Source organism: Neovison vison, chromosome 7, assembly GCF_020171115.1.
Source record: "Neovison vison isolate M4711 chromosome 7, ASM_NN_V1, whole genome shotgun sequence".
NCBI classification, from domain to species: domain Eukaryota; kingdom Metazoa; phylum Chordata; class Mammalia; order Carnivora; family Mustelidae; genus Neogale; species Neogale vison.
Window position 1 is genome coordinate 55,752,490 of NC_058097.1, and position 17,172 is coordinate 55,769,661.

The window sequence follows — 17,172 nt, forward strand, 5'->3', positions numbered from 1 at the left end:
AGAGGCCACAACCTCCAGTAGCCACAAGGCAGCAGAAAGCAGTGCTGGGCCCCGGGAGGAAGAATGCAGGTCCAGATTTAAGAGGTGACTGTCCAGAAGGCATGAGGAGCCATCTGGGGAAGGATTCCAGCCAGCGAACTGTGGCTTGTGACCCGTTTGGTTTCCAAAGCTTGGGGCTAGAGTGCTGGGCTAGATAGCTGGCACGAATAAAGTAAAAACACGAGTATTCCCAAGAACCTAACAAGAGCAAAGCATGTGCCAATGGAATTGGGACAGGTTATGACTCCCAAAGCAGTTAATTCCTTTGACAGATGAGGAAACTGAGGCCCAGAGAGAAGAGCAGGCCTGGGGTAGCAGCAGCTGATGATGCTCCAGCATCCTGCCCTTCCTCTAGCCAGATAACTGGGCCAGGAACCCCAGGGCTGGAACTGGGCCCAGGTCCTCATTAGCTCCTTCCTCCAGCCCATAAAGAAAGAGTCCTAGAGAGCCTTGATGCCCACCCTAAGCCCCAATCCAGGGCAGTTTTATTGGCGCCATTTGTAAAAGGCCTTTCCCATCAGCCCCAAGCCTTTGCCTTCCCTTTTGGAGAAGGAAGTTGGTTTCTGATCCTGGCCCCACGGGCAACGACACACTAGGTCTGATGCTACTGCAATGCACGTGTGACACTCCGGGTGCAGGTCCTTGTTCAAGTCTGCATCCAACTGTGGGGAGCAGTAGAATGTGGAGATCCAGGTCTGTGTCTGGAAGTCGGGCAGAGCCCCAGCTGGCTAGAGAGATGTGGGCAAGAGGAGCAGGTCCCGTGTGCACCCTAGCCCCAGTGCCCAGCGTGGCTGAGGTCCAGGCTTGGGGACAGTAAAATCAGAGATCCTGAGAGAGAAGCCCTTAGGCCAAAGACATGTGTGGAACAGGCCAGGGCAGGAGCCAAGGGAAGATTCCAGAGGGAGCAGTGTGCATGTGCACACACAGTTCACGGCCAGGGACACGGTGTGCAGGGGGCCTTTGGTGAATGTGTAGCTATGCCTCCCGCCCGTTCTGATCTGCATGCCTGAGTCCCTGGCCTCCTGAAGCTGAGGGAACACACGAGAGGGTAGGGTTGGGAGGAGGCTGGGAAGGAAACTCAGGTGGAAGTGGTTTAGGCCTCAGAGCCCACATCCTGTGGGAGAGTCTGTCAAGGGGCCAGGCCATCTGTCCCAGTCCTCGGGGCTACTGAAGTTGACAGTCCTCTAGGGGCAGAGATGGATGTCCTCCAGGGAAGAAAGTGGCCCGAAGGCTAGGAGGTGGGTTCAGTCCTGCCATGTCCAGAATCAGGAGGCCTCAGTCGGGCGCCGTCCTCCCTCCTCCTCCATCAGCAGCAGGCGGCGCCGGCCAGCCTCATAGTCGGCCTCGTCCACACTGACCAGCAGGCGGACAGCCTCCCGGCCTACGGCCTCGCGAAGGGCCTCAGTCAGGAACACGCCCCGAAGGGCCTGCAGCAGGGCGCCACTCAGGTAGTCGCCCCAGAAGGCGTCCAGATAGGAGAGCTCAGAGAACTTGATGTCACATACCACGGAGCCCAGGTCCCGGGAGCGCAGCACAGCCGTGGCCTGCCCAAACACGTCCAGCTGCCGGGCCAGTGCCTGCGGCCGCCGGGAGGCCACACCCTGCTCCAAGGCGGGCCCGTGCTCACAGTACTCTGCTCGCACCCTGAGCCGGATGTCTGTGGAGAAGGAGGGACTGGTCAGGGAGGGGCCAACACTACAGACAGACACACACACACACACACACATGCACACGCACATGCACATGCGCACACGCACACCACAGTGGGACCAGGGGCCCACAACCCCTTCCTCCAGCCCCAGCCTCCTCCCACAGGCTCCTCCCACTGCCCTACGGGTTGCTCGGCCCCTGCCCACATCCTTCCCCCTTCTGGTAACCACACCCAAGTATGGAGACGCTCTCCCATGGCTTCTCTCCTGCTGCCTGGCCTCTGTTACCTCCTGACCCGGTGCCGTCCTCTCTCCGCACGTGCCCCACTCCAGCCGCAGCACCCTGCTGCACCCCCACCCACTAGCCAGGCTCTACCTAAACCTGCCTCTCCTCCCGCTGGGGATGCTCTGGCCGGCCCAGTATCACTTGCTCCCTCAATTCCTTCAAACGCCACCTTCCCAATGATGTCTCCCCTAAGCTCCCCATTTAAAACTTCACCACCACCAGGGACCCCAGCCCCCCACCCTCCCAGTCCCCCAGACCCTGCTCCCTTTCTTCCCAAGGCACTTACCACGTAACCTCGGAGGTTTCCCTTATGCTGTCAGGTTTTTCACCTGTCTCCCCTGGCTGAGTCCCCTGTGAGCCCCCCGGAAGGAAGAGACTGTCTGTTTTATTCACGGGTGTAGCCCTGTGGCACCCAGCAGACACTCGATAGATACTTGTGAAAGAACCAATGTGCGGGCTGAAAGACCTGCCTTGCAGTAATGGGCCTCGCCCTATCCTGCACTCAGTGAGACTCCTGTGGGGCCACCACACCCAACAGGAGAGCACCACCCCCAACAGGAGAGCACCACCCAGGGGTCTCAAGGCTGGGACGGGGATGGCTTTGCTGGTAGCAGGTGCCCTCTTTCCTCAGAGGCTGCTAAGATGGTGGGCCCTAAGCCCGGAGCTGCCAGGGACACTTGGCCACCAGGGGCACTTGGCCACCAGGAGGAGAGAGCATGATTCTCTGCTACGATCCATTCCCTTTTTGCTCAGGCCAGTCAGAGCTGAGTTTCTGTTCTTTACAACCCTGACCCCATCTGCCCAAATGAGGGGGCAACTCTGCGCAGGGCACAGCACCCAAGATTTCCTAGACTGTCCCTATAAATGTGACCTCTGGCAGATCACCTCCCTGTGGGATTACTAAAGCCCCCCTTGGCGCCTGGGTGGCTCAGTGGGTTAAGCCTCTGCCTCCGGCTCAGGTCATGATCTCGGGATCCTGGGATCGAGCCCCGCATCGGGCTCTCTGCTCAGCGGGGAGCCTGCTTCCCCCTCTCTCTCTGCCTGCCTTTCTGCCTACTTGTGACCTCTGCCTGTCAAATAAATGAATAAATAAAAATATTTTTCAAAAAATAATAAAACCGGGGCGCCTGGGTGGCTCAGTGGGTTAAAGCCTCTGCCTTCTGCTCAGGTCATGATCCCAGGGTCCTGGGATCGAGCCCCGCGTCGGGCTCTCTGCTCTGCAGGGAGCCTGCTTCCCTCTCTCTCTCTCTCTGCCTGCCTCTCTGCCTACTTGTGATCTCTGTCTGTCAAATAAATAAAAATAATAATAATAATAATAATAAAACCCCACTTGTAACTCAGGCTACTAACAGAACTTCCTCTCCACACAACCCCAGCTCTGAGAGAGTCAGGTATGAGCTGGAAATGACAACAGGCACCACCCACACAGGAACTCATTTAATCCACGAACACCCCATGAGACAGGCTCTATAATCACCCCAATTTACAGGTGACCAAACTGAGGCAAAGAGAAGGGATTTGCCTAAGGTCACGCAGCCAGGGTGTGGCAGTCCTCCACAGAGGTCACTTGGGCTGCTCATGCCCCAGAGGGCAGCTTCGGGTCCATGAAGATGAGTCCAACCCAGAGCCTTTAGATGCCGCTGTGTGACCTGGCACAAGTCAGCACCTCTCTTGAGCCCAGGCTCTTGACGAACCCAGGAATTCCAACTCGAAAAGACCGTTGAAAGGACTAGAAAGAAAACAGTGGATGGAAAAGAAGTGACTAGCACTGCCAACAGTGCCCAAGGGGTACTCCAAGCACGGCGCTGCCAACAGCTCTGATGTGCCAAACGCTTCACCCTCAGCCTTCCGCCAGACCAGCCCCACCGGGTACGGGCCACATGCCACCCATCTGACGGATGAGGAAACTGAAGCTCTGGAAGGGGAACTACCATGTGCCCAACTCCCTGCGCCTTCCACACATGGTGTCAGCAGCAGGGCACAAGGTGAAGGCAGGTCTCTGCTCCCCCAGATGACTTCTCAGCACCACCCACTTCCTCCTCCCACTCCTACCCTTCCTCCTTCTGTGAGGGAACCTCATTCTCTCAGCTCAAAGCCCAGGGAACCCCACCTGGCCTCCGCACCTAGGACTTCCCACGGCACTCAGGCCCAACTCCCTCCATCTTAAGAACCACATGAGACCGCCAGGCCTATAGCCTAGACTCCCCCGAGTGCCTGACCACACCCTCAGTTAGTGTGGGCCGGGGAGCAGGGGACTGGGAGAAGCAGCACCTGTCCAAGGCCACACGGGGCAGCTTAGTGGCAGAGGCACAAAGCCAGGTGACGGAGTCCGACAGACCTTGAGGCGAGTCCCGGCTCTGCCACTCTCTAGCTGTGGGGCCTTGGGCATGTGACCTCACCTCTCTGAGCCTCAGTTTCCCCATCTGAAAAACATAAACAGACAAACAAGAGGTCCCTGCTACATGGTGCGGTCACGAGGATTCAAAAAAGCAACTCATGAAGCAGTTGCCCCAGGTCCTACGACATAAGAGGCCCCCAAAAACAGGAACTGTGATTTCGACACCCACCTCTCTACCCCACGGCCCCTGCCCAGGCCTGGTCCTCTCTCGCTTGGGCCCAAGTGAACCTCCCCCTCACCTTCTCCTTCAGTTCCAGCTGCGTTCTCCCCTGCCCCACCTCCAGTCACAAGGCCAGGGCCCCCATCACAAGCCTTACTCACTCGCACAATCACTGGTCCACCTCCTCTGCGGTGGACCTCCTCCCACTCACCCACCAAGGCCCAGCTCACAGGACCACACATCCCGAGCCAGTGAAGCCCTCCCACATCGCCCTTCTCCTCAGCACAGCTCTGTACTCAACCTGTGGCAGAAACTGTTCAGATCCTGCCCCCAGCATGAGGGGTGGAAGGAAAGCAAAACCAGGATGGACTACTGTGTGTCCCATCTGTTCTTTCATCCCACGAATCAATTTACAAAGCCCCATGAATGTGGGGTGACACGCATGCCCCACCACCAGTGGGCTGGCAAGATACAGAACCCCAGTTAGGGAACGCCTCCCATGGGCCAGGCCCTCCCCAAGGGCTTTCCCGATCTCTGGCTCTGAATCCTCACAGCATTTTCCTTATCCCCACTGACAAATGAAATCCCTCCCCAGACCAGAGGCCAACATCAGGTCTGGAACACAACAGTGTGACACTCAGAGAAAGAGGCCAAGGAGACTCCACAAAGGCAAAGGAAAAGACCTGCTTTACCACCCCTGGCCAAGGACCAGGGGCACCAAGCACCATCAACCCCTTTAGTCCTCGCCCAAATGACCAAAGGACAACAGGTGACACGCACAGAGGATTTACTGCAGACTGGCACACAGGTCACTTATTGACCCTTTGATTCTCCCTGTAACCTTCAAAAGCAGTGCTATTACCTCCTTTTTGCAAATGGGGAAACTGAGGCACAGAGGATGAGTCACCTGCCCAAGGGCAGAGAGGCAGGAAATAGCAGAGCTGGAATTCCAACCGGGGTGCCTGGCCCCGCAGCCCGAGCTCTGAACTACCCTGTCCTGTTGCGGCCTCTCGCACAATGATACACGGTAAGCTATCATTAAAAGACATCCCGAGGGCCACAAGAGAAAATGAGAGAGAGCGAGGTGTAATTTAGGTTTCAACAATCAGAAGGAACCTCTCTAGGAAATGACACTGGAAGTAAAATGTGAAGAACAAGTAGGTCGAGAGAGAAAAACGAGGAGAAGGAAGAGCAGCATTCCCGAGAGAGAACGGCCCCCATCGAAGTCCAGAAGCAAAAAACGAACTACGCGTTCAGAGGCTGGGGCCAGGGTGGATGGACCACGCAGAGGAGAAGGGCACCAGGGGATGACTGGAGGGACAGGACCCAACCCGGAGGAGCAGGGAGTCCAGGGCCTCGCGAGGCAAACACACCCCTCAGCAGCTCAGGGGCCTCCTTGGTAAAGCCTCACCCCTGCACTGGCTCTCGTGGGGTCGCTCTGGGGATTACACAGCTGGCTGCGAGTACAGAGCAGAGGCCAGTGCCTGGTATACAACGAGCCCTCCGAGGGCCTCAGGAAGGACGTGAGCTTACACCGAGACGACTTGGGCCGCACTGCGGAAGTAGCAAGGCAGCAGGAACAGAGCCAGGGTAGGGGCCGGGGAAGGCCAAAGGGCCAGGACAGATGCAGCAGACACGGACAGAAGTGGACAGGCTGGTCCAGTGTGTCTGTGAGGAGCAAGGCGCAAAGAGCGCCTTGTGTGACCTGGGCTTGGAGCTGGCTGAATTGCTTCCTCCGGCCAAGAACGCCAAACATTTAGCAATGGTCCCTCTCCCCTTGGGCAGCTTTGCAGCAAGGCTCCCTGTCCCCAGGGCAGAGGGGGTGGTGCTACCTTCCTACTGAGGAAAGCTGCTCTTGCTCCTGCACTCAGGTGGGCCCCAGCATCCTCTTGTCCCCCAACCCCAAACCTCATCCTTCTCTCCTCGAGCGCAGAATAAGATGCGGAGGGAAATGGGCAGGGATGCCCAGGGGCTGCTCAGGAAAGGACAGGGACAGGCACAAGGGGGAGAAGGGCAGCCAGAGTGCTCGGATGGAAAGACCCCTTCCCCTCCGCTGCCACTCCAGGGCCCGCACCCGCCCTCCTCTGGACAATACTGGTGCCCAACCTTGCTTTAGTCTTCCCCCGGGGACACAGTGTCATATCAAATGTAAGGTTTTCGGGAACGAGCAGATCAAAGCAACGAGGAGACGCTGCCACCAACGTCAGAGAAAGATAAGCAGCCACTCACTCCCCACTTCCTGATGGAAGGCTACAGCACCACCTGGGAAGTGAGCTTGAGAACAAAACATCGCACCAGAGTCTGATCAAGTCTCTCCAGGCCAACCACCGATTTCCAGGCAACACAGACAACAGGGGACCCTATCGATCTACTCCACTGCAGGATGCAGCTGACAAAATCCAGTCTTCAGGAAACAGGACAACTACCTCCAACAAACACAGAGCTCAGGGGATGGGGGAGAGAGAACAGACATGGCAGGGGGATCTCTGCAATCAGAAGAGACTTCCGAGAGCCAGCAGCAGGGGGCCTGGGCGGCTCAGTCGGTTGAGCGCCAGACTTCCGCTCACATCATGATCCCAGGGTCCTGGACTGAGCCCCACATCGGGCTCCCTGCTCAGTGGAGGGTCTGCGTGTTCCTCTGCCCCCTACACCCTGCACGCACACGCTTGCACTCTCAAATAAATTAAATTTAAAAAAACAGAACCAGCACTTCTGAGACAACTGGACATCAGAGGACTGACTGGACATCTGACAGTAAGAAACTTGACATTTTTGGGGCAGTAATTTTTCGAGAATTCTGATCTTTTAGAAGTACACAGTAGAAAATCCACAGAGCAAATAACAAAACTCCTGAAAACGACTGCAAAACACCGTGGATGGTCCAAGAGAACTGCTCACGAGCTGACAAGGGCTGAGGGCAGTGAAGGGGGGATGCGGTCATCATAATGGTGTGCCTGCCTCTGTACCTTCTCCACAGGAAACAGAGAAAAGAGCAAAGCTCCTCCTGTCATTCAAATCCTCTGGCTGCTTTCCGTCACATAAGGCAGTGAAAGCCCCAGCCCCCGGCCCTGCAGGACGGGCTCCCCACCTCGCCTGTGCTTACCTCCCGGCAGCCCCCTTGTTCCCTGGGCTCCAGCCTGGCCAGCTTCCTTACCAGCCCTTCACCACCACAGGCTCAGTCCTACTTGGACCTTGGCACCTGCTGTCCCCAGATCCAGAACACTCTTCCCCGGGCATCCACACACTCGCTCTGTCTCTTCCAAGGGGTCTTCTGAGACCACCCTATCTTGAAAATACACCTGAAATGGCATTTTCCATCACTCCCTACCCCCCTGCCCTCTCTTCTCAGCTGCCATCTGGTTTCTTTTGGCTTTCTCCTCCCATTGAAACCAATGGGAGGACAAGCGCCGCCCCCCTGCTGTGCCCAGCACATAGTGAGCGCTCTGAGAATACGCGTGGAGTATGAGCATACGCGTGGAGTATGATCAGAGCCTGCCACTCTGCAGATGGGGGCTGTCACCCCTACCTCAGGGCTGTCTTGAAAACTCAGTGCCGAGCGAACAGCGCACCCAGCACAGTGCCCAGTGGATGGCCCTGAAAAGGGATGTGGAAACTCAGAGCCCCTGTGTCCAAACCCCGGCTACTCCAGACACCCTTCCCCTTAAGAAACCCGGAGTTTGGTCCAGTTCCGGCCCTCTCAGGAGGGCAGTTGACTAGGGGTTAAGCCCCACAGCTGTCACACACACATGGGGTTAAGGAAGTCGGGTCACTCTAGTCTGAAGGAGCCTCTTTCCACCTCTGGTCTTGGGCCTCATTAAAGGTTAAGCATCCTAGCTTCCAGAGGGAACCATCAGCAGCCTACAGGGGAGGGCCTCCCTCCAGCCCCACCCTGCCCAGTGAGTCAGCAGTCAGACCTGCTCACAGTCCTCACCGCAAGACCCAGCCACACCCTGGGTAACAACCTCCCCGCCATAGCCCAGCCCACCTGAAGAGACCTGGAGCCTCTGAGGCAACAAGACCCCTCCCCAGCCTTGGCTCAGCTGGCCCCCTGCTGCCCAGCCAGGTCAGTATTTCTGCTCAGGACCGCCTGCCTCGGGAGAGTGTCACCCTGGGGCAGCCACCGAATCCAGCAGAGGGTTGTCGGAGGACACTGTCCAGCTGAGGGTTGTCAGAGGACACCAGTGTCTGTTCCTCCTGGCAGCAACCAGCACAGGACTCCACAGCCTCATCGGAGGAGTGGATGGGACACTCGGAAGAGGGGGAACCAGAGATGTGTGGGCTGATGATCCTACGCCCAACCATGCCCCTCAGGGCCACAGTTCTCAAAGGCAAGGCCCAAGCACAAATCTCTACAGCAGAGCCCACAAGGCACCTAGCCTAACATACCCGCAGGCCCAGGCAGCCCTATTAGTGCCCTCCCCTCCCCAACAGAACGTCTCTGGGCCAGACCTTCCACCTCTCCCGCTTGGGCTGTCCAGCCTCTTCCCTCCGTTCCCTGCTTCCTTTTTGTTTAATTTACTTCAACAAGTACCTGTCACGGCACATGCTATACCTATCTGTACCTGGCCCGCTTCTAAGCACTTTATATGTCATCATTCACTAGCTGATTTTCCAGATGGAGTCAGAGTTCCATCGAAAACAGGTATCAGGGGCGCCTGGGTGGCTCAGTGGGTTAAAACCTCTGCCTTCGGCTCAGATCATGATCCCAGGGTTCTGGGATCGAGCTCCGTATGGGGCTCTCTGCTCAGCGGGGAGCCTGCTTCCTCCTCTTTCTCTCTCTCTGCCTGCTTCTCTGCCTACTTGTGATCTCTGTCTGTCAAATAAATAAATAAAATCTTTAAAAACAAAACAAAAACAAAAAAAGAAAACAGGCATCAGATCACCTCACTCCCTGCTGAAAATCCACTATAACACTTGCTGTATGGAATAAAACCCACACTCCCATCTACTCCAAGGTCTGCCAGGCCCAATGGCTTGGCTCCTGCCAGGATCCTCCACCCACTCCCCACCCTCTGCTCACGGCACTATCTAAAGCCAGCTGCAGTTTCACTGATCTGTCACCCTATGAGAAGGTCGCCTCCCCAACCAAAGGGCCCTCACTGCTATTCCTGTCCCAAGCACACTGCACAGTGACAGGAAGACACACAAACCGGTACGGAGCACACGGCGTGGGCCCTCGGCCAGGAACTGGGGGAATATTTTACCGGGTTAATTCATCTTCTCTCTCAAAGACCCCAGTTGGGGAGCACCCTATCAGCCTCATTTTACACAGAAGGGTTCGGTCACCCGCCCAAGGTCAGACAACCTAGATAAACGCCAAGGCTAAGTGACCCTAGCAGCCTGCTCCAGGATCCTCATTTCTCACACACGCATTGTTCTACTGCAGACTAAGTAAACCTATAAAAATGGTTACTGAAAAAAAACAAATAAAATTGAGAGCAAGAGGTCGTGAGGAAAAGCTTCCTGGAGGAGGTCACACACGTGAGCCTTCCACAACAGGCAGGACGGAGACATGCAAGAAGAAAAAGGACAAACAGAAGCCACCACTTCCCCACTGGTGGGCCACACTCTGCACAGGTGCCTGCCTCTGCCAGCCCTGGGGTCAGCAGCCGGCCACAAGCACCGGCCATGCATTCTCCACGGCCCACAGACACCTACCACAGGTCACTTTGCCTTCTGAGGCAGGTCTGGATGTCTCATGTGGCTGCTGGGGGGCGGCGGCAGTCCCTCTCCGCCGCCGCCTGGCACCACCACTGGGCCTGCCCCGACTCCGCCGCTGCCGCTTGGTTGGTGGGGAGCCTGAGGAGAGAGAGATGGGGCACACTGAGGACCAGGATAACAGGTAGAGCATGGTGGCAAGGGCCTGCACAAGGGTTCAAGGCCGGTCTCCGAGCTGTGAGACCCTGGGTGAGCCCCTCTGCTTCCTGGGCCTCAGTGGCCCGGTCCGTAAGACGAGCAGTGAGTAGAACCTAGCTTCACCCAGAAGAGCACACCCCACCATCCAGCAGCCCCACTTCCAGGTCTGACCCTGAAGAAAGCCCTGCACAACCTCGTCAGCAAACAGGCATGACAACAAACAGACCACTGCGGCATTGTTCCTGTCTCAATGAGAACACAATGTAAACATATGGTGAGCAGTACACTAGGTTAATTACCAGGGTGCTGACTCCTCAGTAAAGTAAAAGCGAGGTACAGAACAAGTGTCTACAATTTGCTACATCTTGCCTTAAAAAAAAAAAAAAGAAAATAAGCATACAAACTTGCTATTTTTCCAAGACAAAACACTGTATAGGCAAACAGAAAATGAATGAAATTAGTTAGGGGTTGGGGGCCAGTGGAAACAATCCTCCTGAGAATATCCTTCTCCCGTTCTATTAGTTTTGACTTTTGAGTCTTTTTTCTTTTTTTAAAGATTTTTATTTATTTGACAGAAAAAGATCCTAAGTAGGCGGAGAGGCAGGCAGAGAGAGAGGGGGAAGCATGCTCCCCGCTGAGCAGAGAGCCCGATGCGGGGTTCGATCCCAGGACCCTGAGATCATGACCTGAGCCGAAGGCAGCGGCTTTAACCCACTGAGCCACCCAGCCACCCCTGACTTCTCAGTCATTAAAGTGGTTTACATACTCAAAAAATTAGAGAGACAAAAACACCAACCATAAAATTAACAGAAACAAACCTAGCTGCATATGTAACTGGTAACACGAACTGAAGAATTATTTCAAGTAACTTGGAAGAATGTTCTGACTGTAAACTCTCAGTGGGACACACTCCTAGGGCAGGAAGAACCACAAGTAACTGGTCTGCTTCATTCAGGAGAGGCAGTCAGCAGCGGCACTGATGTACTTTCAAAGCTATGATTGTCATAAAACCAACCAAATAGATTTTTTATCTCAAAGCTATTAATAACCAGTGTACAAGAAACAAATGTTTATAACGTTAATTTTGAAAACGATAAGACAAATTTTTTTTGTTTGGGGGTGGGGATAGAGTATGTATGCAGGAAAGAGCCAAGAAGGGGAGAGGGAAAGACAGCATCCCAAGCAGGCACCCCGCCCAGCACAGAGATGGACCTGGGGCTTGATCTGAGGTCATGAAATGAGAAAGATGGGACACACTGAGATCATGACCTGAGCCGAAATCAAGAGTTGGACACTAAACCGACCGAGCCACCCAGGTGCCCCAAAATATTAATATGAATTTTCTTAAAGTAATTTCTAGGTCTGTTCACTAAAAGAGGCCAGAAACAATACACACACTCAGCAACCAGGTCTAGGTCTCTAAATGACAGTCCCTCTAGAAGAAATGAAGCTTCTTCTGGAAACAGCTGATTCCAGGGCTAAGGAAGAAAAAAGACAGGTGAGTCCAAACATCTTGCAGTCCCCCAGAGCAGGAAGCCCAAAGAATGATGGAGCCCCATCAAAAAGACAGTAGGAGCTAATCAATTCGAACCTCAGGAAAAATGACTAATGGATTTTAACACAGTAAATAAATAATTATACAGGAATCCACAGCACTGCTCCCCCTCCTCCCAAGAAAAGAGAGAAAAAAGGAAAAGTCTCAAAAGAGTGCCAGCTAACAGACCACTGGAAAAGAATAAGAAAACCACCATTTTGTGAACACCAGTGTCAGCACTGGTTTGAGCAGAGATCATCGATGCCTACTAAACCCACCAGGGATGCTTCTGGTATCAGGATGTGCCAAGGTGTCCCCCATAGACTGTAAGTCAAAGGGGGAAATGTCCCTTGACAAAGGACAAACATGGGAGACCCCACCTTAACCAAGTGCTCAAACCTGCCACCTCACAGCAAGAAAACCAGACTGTCAGCCTCCTGATGGGCTCCAACGTAAAGCCCACAGCATCAACTAAAGAACATTCCTGCCAAAACATGTAACCTGAATCTCATCGAGCCTCCTGACCTACTTTTTACTGCACCTTACTTTACTTCACTCGATTCTCAGTCCTGAAAACCATTCTCTACTACTCTGACCACACATTTACAGGGTTTTCGAGTTTCAAGTCATGAACCAGAAACAACGCCCAGTGGCTGCTGCCGTGCTTGTCTCCTGGGGTGAGGGTGAGGGGGCTCCCCACTTCACGGGAGCTATACCAGCTCCAGCACCCCACGAGGAAATGATAGGACACTTCAAAACAATTGTGACATTCTACAAAACAAGCAGACAGACAGAGTCAGTAAGTCAAAGTCATAGCAAGAAAAGAAACAAATCTGGGGCGGGGAAGGAGTTTGGTTTCTCAAGTAAGAGATTAAGAAGACAAAATATATTAATGCAGGGGCGCCTGGGTAGCTCACTGGGGTAGGTGTCTGCCTTTGGCTCAGGTTATGACCCCAGGGTCCTGGGACGGAGCCTGGCATCGGGAATCCCTGCTCAGTGGGGAGCCTGCTTCTCCCTCTCCCTTTGCCTGCTGCTTCCCCTGCTTGCGCTCTTTCTCTAATAAATAAATAAAATCTTAAAACACACACACACACACACACACAGAAACTCAACTATGAGTGGGTCCTGAGAGTAGAGACCATCCGGTGGGAGACATGAAAATGAAACATTAAAATATCGGAGGATCAATATTTATTTTCTTAGACATAATAATGGTCTGGAAATGACCTAGGAGAATCTCCTCATTGTCAGAAAATGCCTGCTGATTTAGGGATAAAGTATCCTGATGGCTGTAACTCATTCTAAAGCATTCAACCACAAATCCACCTTACACACAAACACACACATAAGGCAAAAGTGGCAAAATGTTAAAATTACTGAGTGGAGATGAAAAATAGGAACAAGCTCAATGCACTCATTTTTTGGCTTCTCTTATGTTTCAAATTATGTTTGAATAATTTAAGAACTAGGAAAGAGGAGACGCCCTAAATGAATTGGCAGGGCAATTAAAACAAACGAATTAAAGATCCTTGACATGAATAAATCTCGAACATGTGTCCAGCAAAGCCAGCCACGTGAAGACTGCCCACCACATGATGTCATTCAGATGCCCTATAAAACTACCACAAACAATTCCATACATTGCTTCCAGACACATGCTTTTGTAGGATAAACACCACACACAATGCAATGTGGATACAGAATGACCCCTTGAGTCCCTTCCTTGGTGGGCTGGGATGGAGAGGTTCATCAGGGTTCAGGAGGAAAAAGGCACGCTGCCACCCCACCAGGTGAGAGGCTCACCTGTCTCCCACTGACCCTGCTGGGCATCTGAAGTACCGCTTGATTGGCGATGGCGACGGCGGCTGCCTTCGGTCCTTTTGGAAGAAGAGCTGGAGGTGCCATAGTTGTAGCGTTCCGGAGACACTTCACAAAATGAAAAACAAAGTATTCAGGGCCTCTAGCCCCTCCCCAGCCCAGCCTCCAATTCCCACCTGGAGATGGACTCCTGCCCCACTAGGTGCTGAGCTCCCCAGAGCTCGGAGCCCAGACAGCAGCTCCCTCCCAAACGCTTCCTGCCCAGTGGTCACTATATGCCTACAGAAGGGGCTCAGGACCTCCTGGGGCTGTTCAACTCGTGTCTACAGCAGCTCCAATGGCCAAGGCTGGATTCTGTAAGCTGAGTCATGGTCAGGATCCCTGCAATGTCGCCCCCCACCCCCACCACCTCGAAATGCCCCTAACACTCCTTGAGGCCCCAAGCAGTAGCAGGCTCTCCAAATCCTCTCTTCCACAGCCTAACCTCCACGTATCTTTTTTCCAAACACACGGTCAGTTCTTCTCTAGTGGTGCCCTTCTCCTGGTTACCCAATGCCCATGGGCTTCCTCTGGCCAAGAAGTTCGTGATCCCCCTCCGTGACTCGCCACCTCACCTCTAATGACCCACCTGAGGGCTCAATAGCTCCAGGCCTATGCACAACAGGACTCCTGACCCTTAAACCCTTGGGTTCCTCACCTTCTCAGAACTGCTCCTCCAGGAGTACTTCCCTCACAGGATGCAGGGCATCATCTCAGAGCCGAGCCAGTCAGGTATGAATCCTGACTCCCACACTTTCTACCTGTGTCACCTGCAAGCCCCTATGTGAAGTGGCTTCCTCCCTCCCTCCCTCTCTGCTCTTGCTCTGTCAGTACCCCCAGCTCCTGCCACACTGTCTCTGATGGTACCAAACTCAGTACTGACTCAGGGCTTGAAAGCTTCCCTTTCCCTCTGCCTGGCATTTTCTCCTCCGCACAGCAGGGGTAGAGCCACCACCTAAACATTGCTTTCTCCAGGGCGCCTGGGTGGCTCAGTGGGTTAAGCCTCTGCCTTCGGCTCAGGTCATAATCTCAGGGTCCTGGAATTGAGTCCCTGCTGAGCAGAGAGCCTGCTCCCCACTCTCCCTCTGCTGCTCCCCCTGCTTGTGCTCTCTCTCCTTCTCTCACTCTCTGTCAAGTAAGTAAATTCTTTTTGGGGGGCGCCTGGGTGGCTCAGTTGTTTGGTGTCTGCCTTTGGCCCAGATCATGGTCCCAGGGTCCTGGGATGGAGCCCCGCATAGGGCTCCCTGCTCAGCAGGGAGCCTGCTTCCCTCTCTCTCTCTGCCTGCCTCTCTGCCTACTTGTGATCTCTCTCTGTGTCAAATAAATAAATAAATAATCTTTTAAAAAATAATAATAAATAAACATCCCTTTCTCAGAGAGGTTTTAAGTGGTTACCCAATCTGGGGGGCAGGAGGGGACTCCCTTCACTGTGAAACACTCCCTATTCTCTGCATTCTCTTAACTTTGCTTTTCTATAACCATGTCTAAAAATAAGCTATCTGCCTTAATGGCTGCTTCCCCCCACCAAACATAAGCTTCATGGAACAAACACTTTGTCAGTCCCAACACCTTGTACTTCCTGTGCTCAGCACACAGGATTCAGTTCTTACATATGGGCAAGCTGCTTAACTTCTCTTAACCCTGTTCTTTTCCCCGTAAGATAGGGACACTACCAGGACTTCCTCATGGGATTACTGGGAGGATATAAGGCGACAGAAAGGGCTTACCACTGTGCTTAGCAAGAAATAAGCCCTCCATAAACAGTGGCCACAAACGTCATTGCTGTGGCCAAATTCCACAAGCTCACCTCTCCCAAACCCATGCCTCCTCCCTGCCTGTGTTCCTCACTGATACTCTGAGCAAAGGGGAGGAGCGAGCACCCTGGAGGCGCAGCCAGGGCACGGCCTCATCCCCACCGGAAGTCTGTCACCCTGCCATTCAACCATACCTGGACGGCGCCTCTTGCGCGCCAGGTGTGGCAGCAGGTCGTGGCGAGCCAGCACGCGCAGGAGTTGCCCCAACAGCCGAAGGTTGCTCTCGTCGCACTGCCCGCGGCGCTCCAGCTCCAACAGCAGCTCCAGGCCGCTTCGGGCGCGGGCCAGACCGCCGGCCGCGCCGGGGGCCTCATCGAGCAGGAAGGCCAGCAGCTCCAGCTCGCACTCTGTCAGCTGTCCGCCCACCACCTCGAACATACGGTGAAGCGACAGCATCCCGTAGTAGTCCAGGCATTCGTCCTCCTCCCAGCTAGGAGCCGGGGTCAACCCGGACAGCGCCATACCCGGGGGAGGGGGCAGCACAAGCTCTGAACCAGGGCCTAGAACCCACACAGCGGGGGAAGGGACAATGGTCAGCGACGCAAGGACCCGGACCCCGCCCCCGCCGGCGCGTCTCTCCTGCCCCGTCCTGCCGGGCAGCGCCACCTTCGCACCCCAGTCTTCTCTGCCGCTCCCCTTCCCCCAGAAAGGAATGGTATCGCCCGAGGTCCCCTAGTAACAGGTCGAGACGCTAGACCCCGCTCGTCCTCCCACCAATCGGGCCTGCCCAGCCCGAACGCCCCTCCCCAGGTGGTATGTCCCGAACCAGCCTCCGGACCCTACCAAGTGGACTGGGTCCGAACAAGCCTGGGGCCCCATGCCAGAGAACCCTGCCAACTGCCCTTTGACTCTGGGCAGCACTGTCCGGACGTGCCCTTTGGCTCCGTCCAGTGGTACTGTCCGATCAGCGCCGCGGCTCCACCCCAATGGTAGCGTCCGAAAGTAAGCCTCTGCCCCCCACAAGTGGAACCGACCAAAGCAGCCCGTCGCCCCGCACAGGTGGAGCTGTCCGATCCCGACCCCCTTGCCCTGTTAGGGCGGTACCGCTCTCCCCCCAACACCCAAGAGGTTCCATCTACCCACCACCCGCCGCCCTCAGGCCTCTGTGGATCCTCACCGGACTCCGGCGTCTTACGACTCCCGGGCGACGGCCGCAGCCACTTGTTTTGGATCTTTCTGGCACCTTCTCTATTATTACGCCTGCGTCACCTCGCCCCTCCTCCTTCCCCCAACTCGCGCAGGTGCGACCGCCACGCCCCTTAAGCGCAAGCGCAGAGTGAAGCTTCCAAGCCCCACCCTTCAGGGCCCGCCTCCAACCGTAGCGTCCTGCCCGGCAGTGTCGCGCCTGCGCAAAGCGAGATTGATTTCCGCGTTTGAGTTGGCTCTGACTCCTGGTTGCAGGGTTGTTCCTGTCCGCAAGTGACTTACGCCGCTGGGTGCTTGTTGCCCCACGTCAAGCCCTGTTGGAACTACTCATCTCATGGACTACAGCCCCATCCTAAACACGATCTAGACGCACACATTACCACTGCTCCCGGCTGCCCATGGCAAAGGACCACAATAGCGACCGTCCTGGCTT

At 54.9% G+C, this 17,172-nt stretch overlaps 1 protein-coding gene across 1 annotated transcript; it reads right to left on the reverse strand.

The window, feature by feature from the left end:
- Positions 1–493: 493 nt before the first annotated feature.
- On the reverse strand, positions 494–16,775 carry DEDD2 (death effector domain containing 2). Its single transcript, XM_044257270.1, has 5 exons — positions 16,711–16,775; positions 15,728–16,093; positions 13,726–13,848; positions 10,191–10,331; positions 494–1,696 (listed from the first exon to the last, which is right to left on the reverse strand). Exons 2-5 carry the CDS (start codon positions 16,053–16,055, stop codon positions 1,305–1,307), a joined length of 984 nt encoding a protein of 327 aa, XP_044113205.1. The 5' UTR covers positions 16,056–16,093; positions 16,711–16,775; the 3' UTR covers positions 494–1,304.
- Positions 16,776–17,172: the final 397 nt, after the last annotated feature.